The following is an 18,276-nucleotide window of genomic DNA, read 5'->3' as shown; positions in this document are numbered from 1 at the left end:
TGGGGGCTGCAGCTGCTCATGGGGGATTGGAAAGGGATTTTGGGGCTGAAATGCCCCAGGGAGTGGGGGAATACTCCACTGCCTCACGGGCTGGGGCTGCAAGTGATGCTGGGGGGGTTTTGGTTTCCAGGTGCTTTGGGCACGAGGTGGAAGCGCAGGTGAGAACTGTGGAAAGGCACGGGGGATGCGTGAGTCTGTGAAGGGATTTGGGGATGTGGATGCTGCGCTCAGAACACGGGGAAGGACCAGGGGCGGGTGGGGAGCGGGGCACAGGTGGTGGCACAAGGGCAGGACTCCCTGAGGGAACCAGAGGCTCTTTCAAGGGGCCAGTTCATTTTGCCTGTGTGGGGCTGTCCAGCAGCACTGTGGCATTACCCAGGCTGGTATCCGTGGTGCTCCTGGGCCAGGAGAAGCTTCATCAGCTGTCAAATTAAAAAAAAAAACAAAAACAAATTATTTTGTCTAACTTTTAGATAGTGGATCTTCCTTCGTTCTCCCAGGAAAACTGTAATTAATTTATTCATGGATCAGGCTAAAAAAATGTGATGGGCTGTGGCCAAAATCCATAAAAGAAAAGGACAAATATTTCCTGGTGAAAATTAGCATTACAATCAGCATTCTCCTCTTCATGGAAATGGATTTAAAAATTGACATTTTTAAAAAATAACCAAAACCAAACAATCAACAAAACCCCACAAAAGCAATAGCAATAAAAAAAAAAAAACAAACCAAAAATAAATCCAACTAACAAAAAAAAAAAACCAACAAAAAAAAAACCCAAAACAAACAAAAAAAAAACCACAAAAAAACCCTAACAATCACAAACCAAAATTCTCCACCCAAACTCCTCCTTCCTCAAAGTCCCAGACAAAACCACACTTAAATTTTCTGGGTATCATTGTTTTACTTTCTGGCCTGGAAGCTTTACAAAACACGAAACACTGAATTCTTCCAGCAAAGTCCTATGGTGGGTATCTGTGTCACAGTGTGGATTGTGATGCACTCCTGTTTATTTATTCCTGACTTTTTAAAGATCCTGACTTTTAAGCTAATACTCCATGCAAAAAGGTGTCTCAAGCATCTTGTAACAAAATTCACATTCTCAGTGTTTACCTAAATTTCTTCTGCCTCCCTGATGCATCCTCTCTGAGGATTAAAGGATGCCAGCTGGGGCTGCTGTGCACGTGCTGCACATGTGGCATTTGCCCCTGGAAGGCAGTTTGTATCCTGGTGCAAATCTGGAGTGAAGCCATTCAATGTTATTATTTCTGATCAGAACTGTGCCCAGTGAACATCCTTAGCAGAAGGACAGTGAGTGGAACCAGGGGCTTGCTGAGCAGAGCACCCAGGTCTGTTCTGCTTTCCAGCACACCAGGCTGTTCTCCACCACCACAGCACTGAGAGCACTGAGATGCTCTGCTCTTCCCTGGCATCCTGGAAGTGACTCTGTCAGATGGAAATTGAAGACTTGAGGAACTTCAAACAGTATCAAGTGAAAAGCACAGTTAGGTGGAGTAAGTGTTCAGAGCCTCTTGCTTCAGTCAGAATCTAAAACAGCTACTTGGAAAGGTATCTGAATTCCTTGGAAAGGTCTTTTGAACTTCTTAGTGTCCCCTGTCCAAAAATCACTACGCCAGTCAGAACAGGTCCACAGAGAAATGTAAAAGCTTGGTAGGAGGGAGAGAGCCCTTCAGGCAGGTGAGAGCTGTGTGAACTCACCTGAGGTGCCACTTTCCCTTCCCGTCAGTGGCTTTGAGGTAATGGAACTTCTAGCATTGCTCCTACAAAGATTTGTCCACAATTGGAGTTGGAAACTCCTTCTCAGGCAGGCCCAGGAACTCCAGGTGGCTGCAGTGAGGGCAGGGATTGGGCTGTGGGGGCTTTGGAAGCAGCTCCTCCATGGGACACGAGTGATTATGACTGAGAGGTGTCTGAGGAGGCCACTCAAATCAGCACTCAGTTAAGGGCTCCACACTGCAGATGGGATGCTGTGTTTGTCTCATGAATTGCAGAGTGCTCCCAGCACCCTTTTGATGTTGTCAGTTGAGGAAAAACAAGCAAACAAACAAAAAACCCAAAATGCCAAGCTGACTTTTCCTCCACGTGCCCCAGACCCTGAACTTGGTGCAGTATTTGTGGCAGAATATGGGCAGAACACTGAATCAGCCCCTTCCACCCCAATCCAAACTGGCTTTGAAGTAATTATTTTAAATCTCATTTTAATGATATCCCTAAAATACAGAACCATGTTTTCTTTCAGTCACAGGAACAGATATTTTTTAATAAAAGGCTGGGATCTTACAGAAGTGCTTGACCCTGGAAGCAAGCAAAGCAAACTGCTTTGAAGTAATCAGAGTCATCAGGACTGAAAAGCCAGTAAAGAAATTCTCTGGGCAGGCACCTCACTGCAAGCTGCTAAAGCAGTCCTGAAGCAACTAATGAACATTTTGTTTGCTGCTGACCAACTTTAACCAACATGGAAAAAATGACCAGAAAACCTCAGTATATTTTTGGTGTGTGCAGGATGAACCTGAAGGGGATTTTGTTGTTTACAGGGTTATTGGTTGCAAAGAAAAAGCACTGAGTCCACAATGTCTACTCAATAGTTAGAACAAATTCTTGGTTAGATTTTTTCATCTCATGCCCTAAAGAAGATTTGTCCTGTGGCTGGTCCCCAGGGCTGGCTCTGAGCTGTGCCCCTTGCCCAGTACAGACTTAGGATTCCTGAAGTCACTGTCCCTTGTGCTGGGCAGAGGCAAAGCAGCAAAATCAGGTCTTCAAGTAAGTAAAGACACCCAACACTTCTATTAAAAGAAGTTTAATCCAGCATGGTTTCTAAATATTAACCATGTCTCCAGCTGTGACATGCAGTACATTTTTTCCATAAAAAAAATTAAAAAAGAGAAATGTGAAACAAGTATAATAATGAGCCCAGGTCCCCTGAACATCAGAGTGTGTGGCAGTAAAATGACAAGAGAAGGGAAAGAAACACAGGATTTTGTACAAGAAAAGGTCCAAAGAAATCTTTCTCATAAATCAGATATTGTCTGTCCCATTTAGAAGCAACCACTTGTTTTGCATTTACTCTGTCAGTGGTCAGAAAGCACAAGATGTAGGAGCTGCCTGCTGGACAACTCTGAGCCTGACCAGCACCCCCTGGTCCTGCCAGCTCCCCTGTCCTGCTGGCAGCTGCCACAGGGAGCTGGAAGCCAGGGGCTGATTTTATTCCAAAGGAAATCTGCCTTTATTGTTTCATCCCTGTTTTTCACTTACTTTGTTAGTACCATCTGCTCTCATTTTTATCATACCTGTTCTGGTACTGTATTAATTTTTAAAACACCCATGCAGGTTTCTTTGCCACAGACCTGTCTGATGCCACCTGTGAGGAGCGTGCCATGCTCTTCCCAAGCATTCCCAAGTGTTTATAAATGGATACAGATATTCCAAGGTAGGTTGTGCTACCTGTGAAAACAGCTTATAAATTCAGAGGGCTTCTTCCTTGGAATACACCACAAGATAGATCACATCCTTCCAGGGGTGAAAAACCAACCCAACCCACCCCACCCGCCCACACTGAAAAAAGGGGGCTGGGGAGATGAATACATTGTGGACATTTTGTAGTTTGGGGTTGGTTTCTTGGCCTTTTCACAGTGGGGAGGAGGCACTGCCCTCCTGGGGCCTGGGTGCATTCAGTGTGGCAGCACCAGTGGCCTGTGACACAGAGCAGGACATCAGCACTGGTGCCTGGGGCACAAAAACCTGCAGGTTTCACCAGGCAGGTCCTGCTGGGAGGTATTTGCCAAGTCTGCCTTCCCTGGCTGTGCAAACACTCCCAGGGCTTCCACAGAAACAGGACAGGGCTGCTCAGAGCTGCCTCACCTGTTTCACCCCATCCTGTGGTGAAATACCAGCAGAGGGGATGCGACTCCATCCAAGCAGCTTAAAACAAGGGATACTGAATGTTTGATGAGCCAGCTGCCCTGCAGCACCATTACACGTTGAGGTTTGCTCTTGTTGCAGATTTCCAGTTGTCACTTTTCCTTGTCACAGACAGGAGATACAAAGGTATTGAGACCAACATGTTAACTGTAGTCCATGCCTTCAGTGCTTGGAAGTATTCAGACTTTGGATAAAGAAATACTGTTAGTTAATCAAGAAAAATACAAACAGAGGCATCCAAACCTCTCTTTGGCACATCAAGAAGTATTAAAGCTCTAAGTGTTACAGGTTTGGAATTATGAGAGCACATTAAAAGCTTGTTTAAAATGTTGCTCCCGTTTACTCAGGACATGGATGTGCTGAGTGGGGAGGGGCAACAGAGAACTGAGCTGTGTTGTTTGGACAGATCTGCTGTAGGATTTGTAGTTGCCAAGGAGTGTTCAATGGCACTGGGAGTAGTCTCCTTTTCCACATCACTGCCCTGTCTGTGCTCTGGGTGATTCCATAAACAGTGAGGTGGAAAGGGACTGAAATGAGGGGATATTTTAGTTGGCAGTGCATTCAGCAAAGAGGAAAGTGCTTGATCATCTTCCCTTCACGCTTGGTTGGTGTTTGGTTCTTCAGTCTGAGTCAGAGTCGGAGTCCTCATCTGAGGGGTGAAACAAGGAACAAAAGTGAAAATGCAAACTGGAAATCCCCCCCAGCTGTGGCTCTGGCTGGGACAGGGAGGCTGTGCTGGCAGGGTGTGCCTCGAAGGACACAGCGGTGCTGGGAATGAACACTTCTCTGAAGTGACAGCCCTTGCTGAGGTGATGGGACCTGAAATGGTCCTTGAAGGACTTGGGAGATGCTGCTGAGAGGCCCTGCTGGCACAGCTCTGGGCACTGCTGTGTGCCCTGCAGCTCTACACCTCTGAGAGCCAGAAGCTCTGAGATGCTGAGAAATGCCCCACAGAGCTCCATCCTTCTGGCCTCAGCACAGCCCCTCTGTGAACACAAGCTGGGGCCACAGGGCTGAGCCCTTCTTGCATGGCCACAAACACCAACACAAAGCTGTGTGACTGCACTCCTTTATGTATTGTTTATGTATTTCTGTCTCCATCTCTATGGAAATTAGATCTAATCTGTATCCAAATTCTGCACTCTTGCCACCTGATCATCTTCTGAGGGCAGTTCAGTTTTTAGCTTTTACAGTCTGTTTCCTGTTCCTTTTATTCTTTTTTTTTCCCTTTGTCCCTCTTTTCAGCCTAAAGCTTGAAAAACACTTAACAGTCTACTGAAATCCCCAGCAGAGACTGTCAGTGCTGCTGTTCACCTCCTAGGATTCTATACACACCTTGGGTGTTTGGTTTTGCAGGGGTTTTAGATGGGATGCTCTGGGGTGATTTGGGATATCTTTTGTTTGTTTTTAAGTGTGGAGCAGTCTTTTCAATCCATGTGGGTGCAATAAAGAGTCACAGGGATGTGATGCCTTATTTGGGCTCCTGGAAACTACAAAACAACTACCCCTGTCCTGATTTGAACTGGCTTTGAACACCCAACACCTCCTTTTTATCTTTTTCTAAGTGGATCTGTCTGATCTGAAGTAGACTGTAATAGAAAAAAAAAAAACAACCTTGTTAATTTAATACTGTTTTACCCTCAGATTTCAAGGTCATTTGCCCACAGATGGTCAAAGATCGTAAGAGGCAATCATGATAAGGAAATGATAAAGACAAAAGCACTATTTGGACATAAAAGGCTGTGGATTAATGGATGTTAATTATAAGTTACCAAAAAAAAAAAAAAAAAAAAGTAGAAGTTTGCTTGTTTCTACAGCAAGACATTTTAATAGGGAAAGAAAATCTGTGCTGCATGGTGTTTTCTATAACTGGATCTGGGGCTTTTCAAAGTTACATGTGAAACTCTGAGAAACTTCACATTCCTGGCTTGCAGATTGTCTTAATAAATCACTGGAATTCCATTTGCAGCTTCCTAACAGCTTCTTTGAGCAGAGCTGTGGCAGACAAACCTAAGAGTAGAAACTGCTTTTACTGAGCAAGAGCTCTTGCTCCCTGCAAAGGGTGAAAGGGAGAGGGGAATGTCACCCTGCAGCTCATGTGGCACGCAGGGAATTGTACCCACCTTCTGTCTTGTGCCCCTCGGGGGAACCGGAGCTGCCCTGCTTGAGGAAAGTGACCAGGTCATTGAAGGTGATGTAGAAATCAACGGCAAACACGATGGTGGCTGCAAACCCAAACACCTGAAAGGGCAAAATAATGCTCTCCTTAACAACAGCTCCAATCTGTTAGGGACAAACCAAGCCCAACCAAACCCACACAGGAAAAACTCCAGTGGTTTTTTTGGACCATGCCTTTCCAAAGGCAGGGAAGGGAAATGTTTGTGGCACATTGGTAACACCTGAATTACAGCTCCTTTGGGAGCCTGAGAAGTGACCAGGGGTGTCTTTATCCCTCCCCCAGGCTGCAGCCCTCTTGAGCTCTGGGCACGTTCTGGGCATCAGCACCTCCTGCACCTCCACTGTCCCAGGGCACCTCTGCCACCAAGGAATCACCTCCATTTCTTGGGAAATAATTTTCCACTTGTTTGCAAGGAGACGTGTCTATTGCTGAGTGAACCAGACAGATTAAAATGATTCTGGAATTCCCCCTCCAGTGTTAGGGCAGCAGTTGTGCCAAGCCAGGTGGTGGTCTGGGAGCCTGGGCTGAACACACTCCATTGCTCCATGGCTCACAGCAGGCACGAAGATTAAACAAGATTTGGGATTGTATTGTGGGGTGGTTTGGGAAGGGCTGCTGGCTGACACCACTGGGCACTGTTCTTCCCAAGCTTAAAAAATTGTTATGCAAATTTTATTTATGCTGCATACATTATTGATGCTTAGAGTCAAGTTGCAGATGTAGGGGCTGTATTGTATTTCTGACCACAAAATGCTGATGGGTGAAGGGTCTCTCCTGGGCAGTCCTTGTACTGGAGGGTAAAATGACACTGCTCTTGTTTCAACTCTTCCAAGTAAAACTAAGCAGGAGAGGCAGGAGGTTTAAATGACTTAATTTAGGCTAGCCTTAGCAGTTTTAGGTTTGAGTTCTTTTATTTTATCATCATCATTATTATTTGCCTCATTCAAGGATCTTGACACTCCTTGCAGGAGCAGCTAGTAAAATCAAAAAGCAGAATAAGTGTCTTCTCTAAGGGTACAGTTAGCACTGAGCAGCTCTCTTAGGGTGAAAAAACTATTCATTGGTTCAAGACATGTTTTTCTGAAAGTGACCATTTCTTCTTTGCTTTAGGCAAATTAAATCTCAGTTAGCTGACGAAACTTCTATGTCTTGCAGTGGGGTCATATTTGAACTGTTTCTTAATTGCATCCATGTACTTAAGTGTACTCAGTTCACCACAGCACTTAGGTGGAAAGCTCATGCCTACTCACCCCTGCTGCTTTAGATGCTCCATCGCTGTATTTGGAGACAGCAGCAATTGAAATGGCAAAGTAAATAATGGCAGCAGTGACACAACGCAAGAAATCCTGTGGAAGAAGCAAGGGTGCATTCTCAGACTGGTCAAGGATTTCCTCTGAACACCATTCTGGAAACGAACACTCAGTCCCTCTGTTGTTGCATCAGTGGCTTTGCTGGGCGTGTGACCACAGCCTGGTTTGCTGTAGAGGAGGAACTGCTCAACTGTGAAATGTTTCTAAATAAGAGAAGAACTGAACCTTGGCATAAACTTCTGCTCTTAAAGATTCTGGGATAAATCCTGCTGCTACCCTGCCTGTGTCAGGCAATCCTTCCTTCAGCCTGGGAAGGGCTGTGTGGGGCATTTGCCTTGGAGCACAGCAAGGGCTTTAATAGAAAAATGGTTTGAAATGCCTTAAAAACCTCACATTTGAGCAGAACTCCTGTGGCACCAGAGGCTCAGGAGGTCCCAGCTTCCATGGGAGTGGGTGCCTGTCTCTCTGTGGATGCAGGGCTGTGTGGAGATCTCCAGGGAGACCTGTCTGTGCAGCTCCTCATTAGGAACCAAACACTGGTTTAGTGTTGGAATGATTTGTACTGCCCACGTCCACTGCCAGCTCCACCAGCCTGCTGCAGGAGCATGTGCCTGGTGTGATCCCTGGGATATTCCTGCTGAGCTGTGCCCTGTCACCTGCAGGGATGTCTCTGCAGCGAGCTTTAAACCAGAGCTATGTCCCAGGGCATGTGCAGACCACGAGATCTGCAATAATCGTACCCTCAGCTCTGTTCACAATTAGTTCTTCTGCCTTTCCAGAACAGATGAAGGAGTAAGATCCTGTGTCAAAGCACAAGCCCTGCAAGAAACCCAACTCCTCTGAAGTCAGGACACGGTCAGTTATCTACATTCTGTGCCTACAGTATGTTATGGTAATGGCCATAATAAACACACAAATGCTTTTCTTTTCTTTTTTTTTTTTTTTTTTTTTTTTTTTTTTTTTGTAGTTCTGGAACCAGATGCATGTAGAAAATGGGAAAATGATGGAATTGAGATTACCAGCTGAGAGCTGTGCACAATCGTAGCCAAAGTCACTAATATTGTTTTATCTACCAGTGGCCTTGCTATTTTTATACACTGAGAGCTCAGTTCAAACCTCAGTACAATGAACTACTGATGAAACCAAAAAAGAATACAGATTGATAAGATCAGTGGGGTTTTTTAAAGTATTTGTACTGCAAGGCAGCTGCTCCCTTTGCAGTTATTTGAGACTGCAGGGACATCCAGTGGCCAGGGCTCTCCTGCAGCCCCAGCACTGCCCCAGCAGCCACTGGGCTCCTGTATGGACACGAACTGGCTGGAGTTGCCCCTTCCCAGAGCAGCTCAGTTTGTCTGTGGGTGTAACTGTACCCAACACTTTAATCACAACCTGATAGAGTCTGCCCATTATCATCTGTTTCCCCCTCTGCAAGGGTGGCAACAAGGCGCTCCCAGTAGTCAGACTTGGGCTGATGCTTTCCCTAAGCCATCTGCCTGGAATTGGGCATGCATTCTGTGCTTTGATAAAGCCATGCTTTGTGTCAGCATCCAAAAAGCTGCAGTGCAGAGCAGAGCATAGTTTAGAGTGCTCCGGGACCCTCTGAAGCAGAGGCAGTACTGACAAGTTTCTAACAGGGCAGTGAAGTTGTTACAGTCACTCTGAACTCCTGCCCAGCCCCTTTCACTCCCCTCACGCTGCACGATTAAATCGGAAGGTTTCTGTTGCACATCTCACTTACCGCCAAAGGCCAGTGGACTCCTTTAAACTTCTCATTAAGCTTGGAGGCGTAGGCAAAAAAAAGAAACAATGCCAGCAGAAACTCTAGGAGTGGTGCCATCATGAAAGAAGCTGCTAGAGATGCAATATAGCAGATAAAGATGATAAATGACAGCACCTAAAGTAAAGGGAAAACTCGTAGTTATTTGCATGGAATAGCAGAGCCGTAGGCAGCTGAGAAGCTTTGAAGTGTTATTTTCCCTGTGTATTTCTGTCAGTGCTGCTGCTCCTGCTGCTGGCATAGCCTCAGCATCCTGCTTTTTTTATTTTTCATTGGGCCAAATGTTTTTTCTTGTTCAGCACAGAATAAAACTGAAGTAATGGTGTTTATTTCCATGTGTGTGAAATTGCTTTTCCGGAGCGCTGGGTGGATTTGCACCTCTCGAAGTCAGTAATTTGCTCTGGATTATAAACAGCTCTGACAACTTAATTCTGCAAATAGAGTGGGGTGTTGCCAAGCAAGCAGAGCTCTAAGCTTTCAGCCATGACAGCTCTCATTTGAAACCCAAATCAGTGCTCAGACAGCCTGAAGTAACTCAGCATTTATTATCTTGGAGTTGAAAGAATAAGGTCTGCTGATGATGGATAGAAAAGGGCCAAGAATTAATTGCTCTGTGACTTCTGGAAGTGTCTGGTTCCAGTTTTCCAGCGTGGCAGCTATTTTACACAGTAATAGGACAGATAACTCCCATATACTTCTTTTATCTCCATAATGTTTCCTAACTCTAGTAAATAATAAAAAAATGTATTTTTTCCCCACACTCAATTGAAATGCCTTTAGAATATGGCTCAAAGTACAAAGTTTCACAATGGCAAAACAACAGAAGAACATGCATTTTCACCTAAATCAAGCAGTACCAGAGTGCTGTCCTACACTCCTAGACTGTGTTTGTATAAGTGGAAGGTGAGGGAGCCATGGAGGAGCTCAGCACCACTTTCAGCTGCTGTATTGTGGGTTGGCCACCTCCAAAAAGAGGCGCCAGTCCTCCTGTTCTACTGCCTTGCATGGGAACTGGTTGCTGTTTCAATCAAATTAGCCTGAAGTAACAAAAGTAGTCAGGATGTACCAGTTTACACCTGGGCTGCTCTGTCCAGCCTTTTTTTCCTGGAGACAAATGTCTGCCTTCCTAAAGCTCAAGGATGCTTTTGGTCAGCATGGACTGAGCATTAGATTACGAAGACTTTTTAAACTTCTAATTCCAAATCAGGACACTGACATTCCCACTCACACAGCACTGAAAAGAAATTATTTTTTTCCCCCCAGATGGCACATCTAAAGTCAGATGTAGCTTCCTGCAAAGGTAATCAATGCATTTGCCTTGTTACATTTAATCTCTGGATTTCTTCGTTTGCTACTACCGTGGGTTCCTGGGGACCATTTGTACCTCAGAAAAAAATCATCATTACACTTGAGTGATAAGGCTCCTATAATTATTAATTGGTAATTACTCCTATGAGATGTCAGTCAACCCTCAAATATATGTATCAAAAAAACCTTTTATGTTTAGGGCACAACTAAGCAGTTCAATCCCACTGAAATATTTTCTTGGTGCAATTAATTACCAAGCCTTTATTTCAGCCTGTGTTTTGGAGAAAGCAGTCAGGGCCTAAGCAGGAGGCTAACAGCTGGAATAAACTGTTTCCATCCATTAGGACTGGCTGGTGAGGTTAGAGAGGATGTGACATTTTTAGTAAGAGACTATATTTATCTTAAAGGTCTGTGCATTGTTCTTGTTTCACTGGGTTCTAAGAAACTGAGCTGAGACAGTTTATAGAGCTCACTTCTGCATGGGCCTTCTAGCTGGCAATAGGTGCCCCATTTGTTTGTGTTTACCCCATTCTGATTTGTTTATTGCTCACAGAGCCTCTCTGCAGGTTTTTCTTATTTTCATAAAGTGGAGGGAGTTAATTCCCTGTATCTCATCCTTAGTGTGGTATTTTCTTCCTATGAGCTAAAAGATAAGAACTCTTTGAAGGGAAGTAGATTTATCAGAGCTTGACAACTCCTAAGAGGAGAGAGGACTTCCTTCTTCCCATCACAGCACCTATTCCCTTCCTACCCCAAAGAACAAAGACTGCACTTGCTTTGTGAATTTGCTTCACTTGCATTTCTGGAACATAATTTAGACACAGTTCTATGTTTTCTTGGAATAAAAAGAAATCACCATTTATACAGGACATTTTCTTTTTGTTCTGGTATTGAAAAAATATCTTCCTTTTTGTGGCTAAAGGCAGGTGTGTGATGGTTGAGCTGCAGGAGTGACCAGCAGCAGGGAGATGGGTTCAGGGCAGGCCCCACTGACCACAACCCTTCCAATGGTGGATCCTCAGACTTGAACTAAACCTACTGATCTCTTAGGAAAGGATCAAATGCACTGTTAAATAACACACACTACTGGAGCAGCGAGGGGAGGTAGAGAGGCAAATTTCAGACCTGTAAGGTGATGCTGCACAGCAGAGATCCCTCTGATCTCGATTCTCTTTGTGTCAGTAACTCCTGTGCTCTGACTGCTTTTGCACTGAGAAAAAAGCTTTCCTGTTGAAGTGTAAAGTGAAAGGAAAGCCTTTGTGGTCTGTTCTTAACTGCTTTATGGCAATTTGTGCCAGGGAAAGCTCCTGCTGTCTCCTCTCAGCCCTGGGCAGGTGTGAGGTTCAGACACGAGCTGGATACAGGGTGAAACAGAAGCTGTTCTGTGGCAGGAACACACCAAGGAGCCCAGGGGTGCCAGGGGATCCCTGCTTCTGTGCCAGGGAAGCTGCTGAAGAGACACCAGTCTGAGCATTTCAACTTTCTAATTGGGTCTGACCCAGAGAAGCTGGTGAAATTTAGTTGTTTCTTTTAAAATCTGGTTACCAGGCCAGTCACTTGTTCAAACCAAGCCCTGCACGACTGGTAGATGCCAGCAGTGTCCTGCTGCCTGCTCCTCAGCCCTGAAAGTCAGGTACTGTATTTCCACCTTCCCCTGCCTCAGTGGTGGGATTGAGTCCAGCCTGTCCTGCTCCCCACTTGTCAGCATCCCCTTGTGAGAACTGCACCTCTAGGCACACTGAAAAAAAGACACCTTTTGATTCACAAGAAGACATTTGATTTCAGTAGGTTACTGATGGCATTAGTAAAGGGAAAAGACTCTGAAGACTGGTAATTGGTCTGCAGTTAAACATCATTCCTCATTCTGCAGGCACTCTGAGGCTGAAAGGGCCCAAGGAAGATTTTATGTGAAGTAAATGTCTATAAAATAATAGACCAGATTTTTGAGAATGAAGATTTGAAAGATGGTATTTTTGGATACCTTCACTGGGCGAAGGCTGGAAGGCACAGGAAGGGGAGGGAGGCAGACCTTGGAAAGAGCCAGAGGAACAAGAGGAAGGGGTGCCTGAGGGCTCTGTCAGGTGATGACCATGGCACTGCACCTTGGTACTGCACCTCGCTCTTTGGTTTTCTTTTCTGTCTCCCTGACAAGGATTTGAATGCCAAACTCCCTTGGTAGCTTGGGAACAGCCCTGTGTAATACAAGAGCCCACAAATTGCAGGGTTTTGATGATGTTTCTCATTTCTCCTTGTGTAGAGCTCATTTCCTCTTCTGACAGCTGGAATGCGTGGACTCCTTGAGCAATACTGGATATTACCTATAACTGTCTTTTTTTGAATTACAGAAGTGAGCAGGTGCCTTTTCTGACCATTTAAGTGCACTGCCACTAACTCAAGCATTTGATGTTACCTTAAAATTTTAAAAATACACCTCTCCTCCCACAATACAAACACTGCAGTGCCAGTCTGTACCCAGAAATAATGACACCTACCTACGTACTTTTCCAGACTTCAAGTCTTTGTGAGAAACATCTTGCAAACTGAAAGGTGCTCTCAAAACTCAAAAGTGCCTTTCAGAATATATCCTGACCGCTCCAAGGACTGTCAAATGTTCCCTTGCACATCACACTTATTCTGCACCTCTTTTACTGGAGTTGTGTGTTTCAGGGTCACTTCAGAGAAAGGGCAAGCAATGGGACCTGTTTTTTTCTATCTCTTTATCTATGCTAAAAAAAAAAAAAAAAAGGCATCTAGAGAGGAAGTCTGTGAGGCTCCATGCAGTTGCAAGTTCATTTCTAGCACTTTCAGAAAGCACTGCAGCTTCTAGGAGGGAAAAAAAAAGCAGCAGTGTTTTATCAGTTTTGTGAATTGGTATTTACACAGCATTTTTGTCTTCCCCTCACTTGGGATTGCACCCTGAGCACTGAGAGCAGCAGAGTCTGGAGCTCTTCCTGAGCTGCTGATGACAGGCTGGTGTGACTGCTGCCAGCTTCACTGTGAAGGAGTATCTGCATGCAGGAAGCTCTAATGCAGCAAAGAGCAGGACAGGAAGAACCTTTCAGGGCTTGGCAGTCATAGGAGTATAAAAAATCCTGGCAAAAAAGCAGCCTGACTATTCACTGAGCACCTTTTATGTACACTCCCATTCACAAAAAACCCTTATTGGGTATTGTGTTTCAGAAAGTAACTTTCCCATTTAAACCCATGTAATTATTACTTAATATTGTGTTGCTGGGCTTCTTAAAGTGGCCAGGCATTACAAAGTCATACTTTATTGTACAACCAGCTTGCAGTTCAAGGTCTAAAATATAATCCTGACAGTGGTTAGAGAGCACAGTGTCCCTGAAGGGAGGGAGGCCTGAGCAGCGCTGAGGTCATGGCAGCTCCAGAGGCCTTTGTCTCCCCTGAGGAGAGAGAACAGACCCACTGGAACCCGCTGGGAATACAGGGATGCTGGGTAGCCACTGCCATCTCTGCACCACCTCCTCATCTCCTGCTCCCACCTCCCTCCCCAGGGAAGAACAGCTTTGCCTGAGGCTTTACGAGTAGCTGGCAGTGTCATCTTCTGGACAAGAGTGCGTTTTTTTCTTGTATTCTTGTCAGACAGACAAAGTGCGTCACTCAGGGGTCTCTGCTGTTCAGTTACTACTTCTCTGCTGCACTTGTCGAGGAGGTGAAATTCCTGCTTCCTCCACCACTGGCTGCAGGAGAGGCCTTCTGGCTACAGGCCCTGAGAAAAACACAGGGGCCTCTTCAAAGGAGAGTTTACACTGAGCAGCTGGAGTTTCAGTTACGAAGGTCAGGTCAGAGGAGACTGAAAAGACAGAAGAAAGACAGGAAAAGAGGAGAGAAACAGGCATAATGATTTCTACATCCTTTTATGTCACCACAAAGATGACACAACTTTACCTATTCACACTGCATTTTTATAAAAATGAAATAAAATGTAGTGCCACTGCATGCTGGCTTCAGGAGACTGAGGAGATGCCAATTAAAGCAGCCACAAGGGCTTGAGTGGAGCAGCCAGGTGAGCAGCAGAATCTACTGCTGGGGATCCTGCTGGACAAGCTCTGGTGTCAGTGTGACCGTGGCTGTTAAATGGTTCCAACTCAGGACATAGGGAAATAAAAACTCATCTCTTGAAGGATAGAAAAGAGCAAGGATGAGATGCTGATCTTCAACACAGTAACTTGAATGGTTAGGAAAAATTAGTAGCTTAAGAAGAGTCTTAAAATACGTGAAAGAAACCATGGCATGGGAGGGAGAATAGAGAGGAAAAAAGAGTAACCTGTAAGATTAAAAATGATGGTTAGAAAATGGAGGGAGCAAGGCACTGAGAATAAACAGGATTAGGAGAGATAGTGAAGGTTATAAATGTATTTGATGCTACTGCTTCTTTCTGGCTTTACAGCTGCCCCAGGTGGAATAAAAAATTAATCAGGCAGGTCAGCGGGGGGAGGTGGACTGGATGTTCCTCACAGGTCCCATACAACCCCAACCATTCTGTGATTCTGTGGAGATCAAAAGAAAAATGAACAGGGGATGGGGGGAGAATAACTTCCTTATCTGAATAAAATTTGAGATTATAATTAAGCCTCTACCTGTAATCAGCTCCATCCCCAGCCTAGCCTGTTCTAGGGGAAACACTGGGATGCCCAGTTTACATGGGTACTGCACCAGAGCAAATCACACTTGAACATACTCAAGATTTTCCATGTGGAAATGTTATTTTCAAAAATGGCTCCAGAGCTGCAGAAATAAAGTGCATTTCTGGGGAACTGCCAAGATGCTGAATAATGTGACATTTGTAACAGTAATGAGGACCCCACTTTGCTTCTGAACAAAAGGCACTGTTCAAAAAGTCTACCATGAATATTATTTCCATACATTTATGTAGAACACAACCCCACCCCACATTAGCACTGTGTCAGAGGAAAAATTAAATATTCAAGACAAGAAATACAAAGCTAAAGATGAAACACAGATTTAAACCATGATAGATTTAAGTTGGACTCATCTTCAATTATTTGGCACTGCACTTCTCTAATTGTATACAGGCTGCATTTACTCTGGGGCCTGTGTTGTCTTCAAGGGTTTCTTCTGGCAAAGCTGAGACAACTGGAGAGAAACAACTGCTGCCTCTTGTCTGCCAGGAAACCACGTCCTGAGCACGTGGGCTTGGCCTGCAAGGAGCACAAGGAAAGCTCTCTGCAGATGGGATTTCAGAGCTGCTTTCAGCCAGCCAAGCCCTTGGGAAGCCCTGAGCAACCTTACAAAGGATAAATCCCTGTTTTGTCAAGACAGAGCAGTTTTTATTACTCCAAGGAGGCACTGTCAGTTCTTCTCTATGACAACAAAAGGGTGAGTCTGATCCCATGACCAGAACAGTATTCCTCCAATATGTCATCATTCTGAGATGTTAAAAAACCAGGCTGTCTAAAAGCCATCATTTAGTGGCTGTAAGCTTGTAAAGGAAATTCCAGTGTGTGTTATAGTATGTAAAAAAAATATGTGCCAAAGGAGCCAGGTTAGCTGGGCTCTGGTATCTTCTAAATGTGGTCTATAAACTACACATGTTGTGTGAGTGATGGGGTACCTGGAGGAGGGATGGGGTAGCTGACATTTTTTGGTGGAGATAAAACACGTGGCCTGCTGCCACCCAGCCTGGGGCTTTTGCCACCACAGAAGTCAACCTGACCTCCAGAGTGAATGCTTTTCCTCTCAAAGCCAGCCTCACATCTGGCTGTTCCCTGTTTCTTTGCCATAGGGCAGTGCCTGCAGCCCCACCAGCCCTCAGGGCTGGTCCCATCAGCTGGTCACAATCCTGCCTGCTTCCGTCTGTTCCTTATCTTTCTTTTTGCTGGAATATCCTGGTTTCCTTTCCTGAGCTAGCACAGTGGATAGCCAGAGACACCTTGCACATCTGAACAGCGCTCCATGGACCCGACTGCTGGTTTGGGCTGTCCTGATATCTGACTATCTGCTGCCAAAACTCTGGCAAACTTACTGTTTGAATTTATCATTATTTCTAGCAAAAATGATGTTGAACATCTAATTTCACTCAACAAGCTTCCTATTCAAAAGCTAAATTTTGGTGTGAAATACTGACTCCCCATGGGGTGGACAATCTCCTTCCCTATCACTTGGGTACTGTTTCAGCTCAGGTTTTAAGCCTGTACACATAAAATTCCATAAGGTCTCACACCACAATCCCTGCGCTGGTCCTGCTGCCACACTGCTGCTGATCCAGGCCAGGTCCCCTGGCCCTGTGCCCACCTGGCCTGGTGCCCCGCGGCTGTCTCAGCACCCCAGGGCCTTTCCCTCCGGGCAGCTCTCCAGCCCAAGGGCTGCACGGCAGCGGGCGAGCGCATCCCTGAGGCTCAGGGACAAGCACGGCTCCGGAGGGCTCCGGACAGCAGCTGAGTGACCGTGATGCACATATCCTCAACTCATGAGTAAAGTCTTTCCTGACACACTCAGGACAGGCTGCCCCTACCCTGGCACCAGCCGATAATGCAAACTGCAGCCCTAATGATTACTGGATTCACACCGCAAATAGCTTAAAACGAAATCAAAGCGCTTTTTTACCCAAAAGAAATCCCCGATAGTGAAACACAATTAGGGCACTGGAAGTCTAACGTGACAAGTTCTGGTCTCTAAGGTGCTGTGCCTGAATGACGCTAAACCCATTTCACTCTCGGCTCTGCAGTTCCCCCATTCCGGCACGGCTGTATCCCCGTCTCCCCTCGATGTTGTCTCCCTCTCTCCTTGGTTGTTTTCCCCTCGGCTGCTGTTCCCCACTTTTCCCCTCGGCTGCTGTTCCCCACTTTTCCCCTCGGCTGTTGTTCCCACTTTTCCCCTCGGTTGCTGTTTCCCACTTTTCCCCTCGGCTGTTAATCCCACTTTTCCCCTCGGCTGCTGTTCCCCACTTTTCCCCTCGGTGTTGTTCCCACTTTTCCCCTCGGCTGTTGTTCCCACTTTTCCCCTCGGCTGTTGTTCCCACTTTTCCCCTCGGCTGTTGTTCCCACTTTTCCCCTCGGCTGCTGTTTCCCACTTTTCCCTTCGGCTGTTGTTCCCACTTTTCCCCTCGGCTGCTGTTCCCACTTTTCCCCTCGGCTGCTGTTCCCGTCTCCCCTCGGTTGTCGCCCCTCAGCCGCACGGGGAGCGGCCCGGGGCGGGTCGGTCCGGCGCAGCCCGCTCGGGTCCCGGCTGCCCGGGCGGTGGCTCCCGCAGCCCCGGCCCCGGTGTCCCGTCCTTACCGACTCTGCGAGCAGCAGCTGCCCCTTGCGGGAGCGCAGCAGCTCCCGGGAGGGGAGCAGCGAGCTCAGCCCGGGCGCTGGTGCGGCCCCCGCGGGCTCGGGGTCCTCCATGGCCGCGGCGCGGGCGGGCCGGGCGAGATCGGGCTGAGCTCGAGCCCGGCTCGGGAGCAGGCTCGGGGGAGGGGGTTGGCCGTGGAATTTTTTTTCCCTCTCAGAAGGAGGGAAGCGGAAATCGTGACACTGCGGAAGCGTGAAAAAAAGCTTCAGCATCCCCAGCTGTGGGGGGCGGCCCCAGCGCCCGCCCCCAGCCCTGGGACAATGGCAGCGCGGCTTGGCCCGCGCTGTGCTGCGGGACCGGACCGGGGCCAGGGCGCCTCCTGTGCCCCGCCACCGAGCACAGAGAACCGCCCGCGCTGCGGACGGCGGGGGCCGCTGGAGGTCACCCCGGCCAAACGCCGCTCAAGGCTGGAATCTCAGGATCCGAATGCCTCGGCGAACGCTTTA

General features: G+C 46.6%; 1 protein-coding gene across 3 annotated transcripts; it reads right to left on the bottom strand.

Annotated features, from left to right (window-relative positions):
• Window positions 1–2,802: 2,802 nt before the first annotated feature.
• Window positions 2,803–18,178, bottom strand: CMTM3 (CKLF like MARVEL transmembrane domain containing 3). 3 transcript variants are annotated; one of them, XM_021534724.3, is made up of 5 exons: window positions 17,773–18,178; window positions 9,167–9,322; window positions 7,369–7,464; window positions 6,063–6,180; window positions 2,803–4,588 (listed from the first exon to the last, which is right to left on the bottom strand). In XM_021534724.3, exons 1-5 carry the CDS (start codon window positions 18,040–18,042, stop codon window positions 4,560–4,562), a joined length of 669 nt encoding a protein of 222 aa, XP_021390399.3. In that variant the 5' UTR covers window positions 18,043–18,178; the 3' UTR covers window positions 2,803–4,559. The 3 variants fall into 3 exon arrangements, with proteins under 3 accessions (XP_021390399.3, XP_085445494.1, XP_085445495.1); XM_085589368.1 differs by lacking the exon at window positions 2,803–4,588 and adding an exon at window positions 5,801–5,949 and having other exon boundaries at window positions 17,773–18,057; XM_085589369.1 differs by lacking the exons at window positions 2,803–4,588; window positions 9,167–9,322 and adding an exon at window positions 5,801–5,949 and having other exon boundaries at window positions 17,773–18,057.
• Between the last annotated feature and the right edge of the window lie 98 nt (window positions 18,179–18,276).

The sequence above is a fragment of the Lonchura striata genome, chromosome 11, assembly GCF_050655825.1.
Source record: "Lonchura striata isolate lonStrDom1 chromosome 11, ASM5065582v1, whole genome shotgun sequence".
Lineage (NCBI taxonomy): Eukaryota > Metazoa > Chordata > Aves > Passeriformes > Estrildidae > Lonchura > Lonchura striata.
The sequence above is the reverse complement of the archived record's forward strand: the minus strand, read 5'-3'. Positions and strand labels throughout refer to the sequence as shown.